At 41.6% G+C, this 6382-nt stretch overlaps 1 protein-coding gene across 1 annotated transcript in view; it reads left to right on the top strand.

Annotated features, from left to right (window-relative positions):
* The first annotated feature begins 3785 nt into the window (after positions 1-3785).
* LOC119426420 (B-cell receptor CD22-like) overlaps positions 3786-6382 on the top strand; it is a 7646-nt gene continuing 5049 nt past the window's right edge. Inside the window, exon 1 of the mRNA XM_037693982.1 lies at positions 3786-3846. Coding sequence (XP_037549910.1) covers positions 3786-3846 — 61 coding nt within the window. The remainder of the gene's footprint in view (positions 3847-6382) is intronic.

Genomic DNA, 6382 nt, shown 5'->3' with positions numbered 1-6382 from the left:
ATACATTAAAGACTGGTTCATCCCAAAGATCCAGTCCCCCAGCACAAACAGAGTAATGTTGTGTATGCTGTTCAGTGTCAGGATGGTGATCAGTCTTACATCGGGGAAACTAAACAGCCACTGGCCAAAAGGATGGCCCAGCACAGAAGATCAACATCATCAGGCCAGGACTCTGCGGTCTACACTCATCTCCAGGCCAGCGGTCACTCTTTCAGGGATGAAGATGTTCACATCCTGGACAGAGAGGAACGATGGTTTGAGAGAGGAGTAAAGGAGGCCATCTTTGTGAAAAGAAACCGTCCATCGTTAAACAGGGGTGGAGGCCTACGGGTTCAACTGTCCCCCTCTTACAATGCTGTGATTGCTAGTATCACTCAGCCCTCTGTGAACAGTAAACAGCCATCAGTGTGCTAATGATCCATTGTTAGGCTGATGGTCCTTCTTGATCATGTGATCAGCTGGTTTTGGTTGTCAGCAGCAAAACTGGTTGATCCACTCTGTGAAGGTGCTATTTAAGAGACTGAGCTGAATACAGCACCTCAGACTGAGGAAGTCTCTTGGATGAGAGACGAAACGTTTCTACATTTTTTTGTTGATTTATTTTGTTTTGTTTTTTTTGAATGTCCAGAGGACCAGATTTAACTTTTTTTAGATAATTTTCTTGTGTTATACCATTGTTTGTAGAGAGGTTTAATTTCCTCTATGAAGAGCTTGAACATTCCTTGATAAACTGAGTACACCACACAGCTGAGTTTGTGTTTTATCTCTAAGATTAACAAATTTCTGTCTGAAGGCACCTGGTTGTTGTTTCGCGAAAGTAGATCTGTCGTGAAAAACAATAAATCAATTAATTGCATGATAAATTAAAACTATCAACCTCATTTTCATTTATCGACAAAAGGCTCAACTCCGGTGCTCTTCACTGACCCCTCCCTTACTCTTTTCTCTCTTTAAAATCTGTTGTTTGTTTTGTCCAAAGTCGCGTTTTTGGATCGCTACAAGCAGCTAAGTTGAGAAGCTAAGCTATGAGCTAAGCTAACAAGCCGACCTCAGGAAAAAAACCCTCCGTCTTGTCGAAGCTCCAAAATTCACGGTTGAAACCCGTGCCTTCGTGTAAAAAGTTGTTTTTCTCTGCAAAAAGAAGCTGAAAACTTGTGTACCGATTTTCTTATTAAAAACTTTGTGTGAAAAATGCTATGCTAAAGAGCTCAAACCACACCGAGCGTCCAACATTTTGAGAACCCAAAAACATGAAGGAGAGACAGCTCATGTCACGTCAAGGGGCCTCCCTCCCATTTTCATAAAGAGACACGCAGCTTGCTCCCTCACTATCCATCCTTCGGTTCACACAGTCTTATACTGACATCTGGTGGTCAAAAAAAGTATTACATGTAAAACTAATTAACCAACATTCCTTCATAATTAATTAGTTATTCTTAATTAATTAATTAGTAATTATTGTCAAATTTCAAACAGTTTTATTGTTTATCGCAATAATTTCTGAGACAATTAATCACCCAGCAACATTTGTTATCGTGACAGGCCTAAGCGAAATAATTGAGATTTTCAGATCCTCAATTGGACGATTGGGAATCTACACCAGCATACTGATGAATAACGCCCATGTGTGTCCCGTTTTCCTCAGATGCTCCTAAAGACACCTCAGCATCCATCAGTTCATCAGGTGTGGTGTCAGCAGGTAGCTGGGTGGAGCTGAGCTGCTCCAGCAGAGCCAAGCCTCCTGTAAGAACCTTCACCTGGTTCAGGATCTGTAAAGATGGACCTGTCAACGTTTCTGTGGGTCAGGTTTACAGGTTCAACGCCTCTGCTGATGGACAGTTTTACTGTGTGGCCACAAATGATCTGGGTAATGGCTCATCATCAGTGATCCTTCTCAGTCTTGAAGGTAAATTGTTTCCTGCTCTGACTTTAGGAACCGCCTCTGTTCGGCTGTGAATACTTACAGCTTATTTCTTGCTAGGAGAGCTGTCGAATGAGCTTCTGTGGGTGGTGATTCTAGTAGGAGTCATCACGCTCATCGTCCTGGCTGTTCTTATTTGGTGAGTAACAGAAATTAAAGCATTGAAAATAGTCTGATAGATTGCAGAGAAGATCCAGAACCTCAGATTAAATCAAATCTGAGATTTTCCAGGCATCTTGCGCATGTGGTTTTATCGATCTTCTAATGTTTGCTTCATGCCAGTGTTTGCCTTTTATCGATGTCTTCCAGGTGCTTTAAGTCCAAACGTCGAGCTCCACAGCAGACTCAGGTAGGTAAAGGTCGAACAGTGATTCGATCTGAAGATTTGTGGCAGCATCAAGACGGAAGTGAGAATTTTGTTTTTTTTCCCCTCACAGAATCAAACAGATGAGAAGGTTGCTGCTCAAAACGTAGCTGATAAAACAGATGAACTCCATTATGGAGAAGTGACGTTCATCAAGAACAGTAACAAAGTGCCCTCCGTCTCAGTGGAGGACAGGGAACATGTGGAGGTGGTGTACGATGCGGTCAAAGTGTCCAAACCTGAAAACAGTTCAACACAGGCTGCAGACAGTCCAGAGGATCTCTACGCTCACGTGAAGAAAATCTAACTTCTGTTCTGTGATTATTCACTTTGTGCTTCAAGAAGATGGTTGCTCGTGTTGCAAACAGAAACAATTTAAACCTCCTTTGTAAATTGTGACATTATGTCACTGTGTTTCAAATGATCACAACTGTCTGGGTCTCCTTAGCTGTGGTATTGCCCCATTTTGTTTCAGATGGGTCAGTCTTTGGGAACTTTGGAGTAGTTTCTCCAAATTAACTTTCACAACATTTAGATCAGGTTTCATCACAAAAAAAAAAAACGAAACTGTCCAGATGACCTGACTGAAAAATGTTGGATTGTATACCTGGATAATTGAGCATGGACTTTGTTGTTTTCAACCAGTTTGACACGACTGCCAACAAGAAAGAGGGCCGGCAACGGAGGAGGGGCGTACCAAAGAGACCATCTTATCACAAGCAGAACTGGTTTGTTCCACTTTGGAGTAAGCTGTTGGGGGAAGAATCAGTTTTGTTGTGTGTTTCTTTGACTGATGAAGCCTTCTGGATAGAAGGCAAGGGGCAGCACGGTGGCGCAACTGGTAGAGCTGCTGCCTCTCGGCGAGCAGGTCCCTGGTTCAAACCCCGGTCCATGGGCCTTTCTGGGTGGAGTTTGCATGTTCTCTCCGTGCGTGGGTTTTCTCCGGGTACTCCGGTTTCCTCCCACAGACCAAAAACATGCATGTTAGGCTGATTGGTAACTCTAAATTGTCCCTAGGTGTGAGTGAGAGAGTGAATGGTTGTTTGTCTCGTTTGTCTCTATGTGTCCCTGTGATGGACTTGCGACCCGTCCAGGGTGTACCCCGCCCCTCGCACAGTGATTGCTGGACATGGGCACCAGCGACCCCCGTGACCCAAAATGGAATAAGCGGGTAAAGATAATGGATGGATGGATGGATTGAAGGCGAAACGTTTCAGCACAAAGAAAGAAACTGTCCAGATGACCTGACTGAAAAATGTTGGATTTAGATCAGGTCTTACCTGTCACTCAATTATTATGCCTTTTATTGCAGTTCGACCCAAAATCCTGTCTTAATGAGATGTCCCAGACATTTCATTAGGAATAATTAAAATAAAGCGTTTGATAGAGTGCCAAAAGTAGAACTGTGGAGAGGAAGTCAGGTGAGGCAGTATGTACGGGTAGTGCAGGAAATGTACAAGGACAGCGATACGGTGTCCTGATGCGATGAAGAAGAGATAGATGGGTTCAAGGTCGGCTCTGAGCCCCTTCCTGTTTGCGGTGGTGAAGGACGGGTCAACAGGTGAGTTAGTTTAAAGCTTTGGAGAACAGTCAGCCATGCAGAGAGTCAATACGTTACACGTACAGAAATTAGTTTTATTAAAAGTCATGGGTGGCTGGGGGGGCTCAAACCCCTCCTCCCTCTTGCGCACTGGCCCTGTGTTTTCCAGACCTGAACACAGGCTGTTAACAGTCTCACAGAAAAGAAAATTAATCTCCAAGTTTCCCTGATAAGATCTCCAGCCAGCTGCTGGATGGAATATGTCGTTCCCTCGTGCCAATCTGGGGTGATGAAAATGTTGCTCTAGTCCAGCAAGTTTAAAAAACACGCTTGGACTCAGCACTCAATCAAAGTTTGACAGCACCAAAAGATAATATTTTATCTAAATATGATAATCGTATCCTGAGAATGTGGTTTTTGAGACGCTTAATGCTCTGTCACGGCAGACGCAAAACAGCAAACCAGTTTTTCCTTTGATCCACAATGAATCTAAATTTTCTATTAGTGCTTTTTTTCGTTTGCATAATAGTTCTAGATCATACGATTTACAGGCAATAATTAATTGATAATTACTATAAATAACCAATGTCATTTTCTACTTCTTAAATGTTTGATTCATTCTACCTGTTGCAGCTGTAAACATAACAATTCTTGGCTTTTTGATTTTATTTGTCTCATACTTTCAGGGAGCTGGTGAAAAAAGACAAAGTAAAAATAAATTAATAAGTAAATAAATAAAACAGCCTTATCCTTTACCCAGCTTGGTTCAAACTTTGTCCTCTTTTCATTTCCCCACATTCTCTTAGAGCGAGTTGTTCTGGAAGGACGGGAGGATGACACGAACTTACGTGTTGCTTTTCATTTGAGACAAACAAAAACCAACAAACAGAATGCTTCTCTCACCTGTTAACTTTCCACTTTCAAGTCAGTTTGCGCAAAAAAAAAAATTGTAATTTTTATTATGATCTGTTAGAAAAAATACAAAAAAACCCTCTAACTCTGTGTGTACAAATCACCGTTGAATATGTTTGTCTGCATGTTGAAAGCTACACTTGAACCAAACAAGAAGAAAATTCATAAAATGTAAATATTGAATGTAATTGTTTTTAAATCAGTGAACTCTTCCTATCTCTTGTGTTGGAAGGAGAACTTTTAATGAGAGTCTATGGGCAAAGTTTCTTGCGCCCCCAGGGTGGAAATATGTCATCAATCCGAGATGTTTTTGAGAGAAACAGCTTTACTTGTCATTTTCTATAAAATATATATCTTACACAACAAAAACAACAAAAAAAACATATATTTTGAAATATATATTATTTTATTATTTCATTTTTTTAAGTCGTCAAGGTAATATGGTGAGTGGTTTGAGTGGTGGGGCGGCACCCTAGTGCCCTCTATTGACCAGCCGCCACTGGTCTACTGGGACAAACCTGGATAACCAGCACACAGTCGTTGTGCTGAAAACTTCTGTGATACTTCTGTATCCATCTATCAGCATCCTGACCAAACTCCCTGGAGAACCATGTTTTACCTGTACACAACTCCCTCTCCCTGAATTGCTGCAGCATGAGGGCTCTTTAGCACCTTATGGATTCGGCGGTGTGTGCAGATACGTGTTCAACCACGAGAGAGGCGAGCTCAGTCGGTGTCAACGTAACCCACCTGATAAGGGTTATATATATATTTGACTTTCTGATGTTATTTGCATTACATTAAAAGTACCTGGTACAACTGTGTGTTAATTCATGGGTAAAATACAGTAAAACTGTTTTTATGCAACTCGTGAATCTAAATAATCATAAATAATATGTCAGCAACAACAACAAAAAAGAAACTGTCCAGATGACCTGACTGAACTTTGTTGGACCTGGATTATTGAGCATGAACTTTGATGTTTTGAACCACTTTGGCTGCCTCAGAGGAGCCGACGGGGGAGAGGGCGGGCTCCAGAAACCATTTTATCACCAGCAAACTGTTTGGCCCACATGTGAGTGAGCTGCTTGTGGGACTGAGTTTTTTGTGGCTCCTCAGACTGATGAAGTCCTTTGGATGAATGATGAAACGTCTCAAAAAAAAAAAAAAAGAAAGTCGACCGACTTACAGAACAGAGAAGTTCTGCAGCTGGTTTGTTGCAGCTCTGCTGGACCTCAAGTTCTCTTCAATTTGTTCTTGTTGCTCCTGTGGAACCCGTTGGTAAGCAGTTCGGACATTTATTCATTCTTGATCAAGCTCAGTGTTTTGTTGCCACACCACATTTTTGATTTAAGCTACATTATAAGTGACGGTAGGCAGATTTAGACCAGTTTTAATTGATTATGATTTATTATCATCAGGATTAGTTTTTAGTGGTTAATTTGTTGTTTCACACTAAGAAGGGTGCATCCAACCTCCCGCCTGGGATCTTTCTGTGATTTGATTTTCTTTTTCACAGTAAAAAGGATCTGAATGCTTCATTTGATTTTACTTTTTGTCGTTGACCTTGCTCAGACGTGTGTTTAACATCAGGTCACCAGAGGATTCTGAGAGCAGCGTCACAAACTTCAGCTGTTTTTCAAAC

Source organism: Nematolebias whitei, chromosome 20 (assembly GCF_014905685.2).
Source record: "Nematolebias whitei isolate Nwh7 chromosome 20, NemWhi1, whole genome shotgun sequence".
Taxonomy (NCBI): Eukaryota; Metazoa; Chordata; class Actinopteri; order Cyprinodontiformes; family Rivulidae; genus Nematolebias; species Nematolebias whitei.
This window is presented reverse-complemented; position numbering and strand designations above follow the sequence as displayed.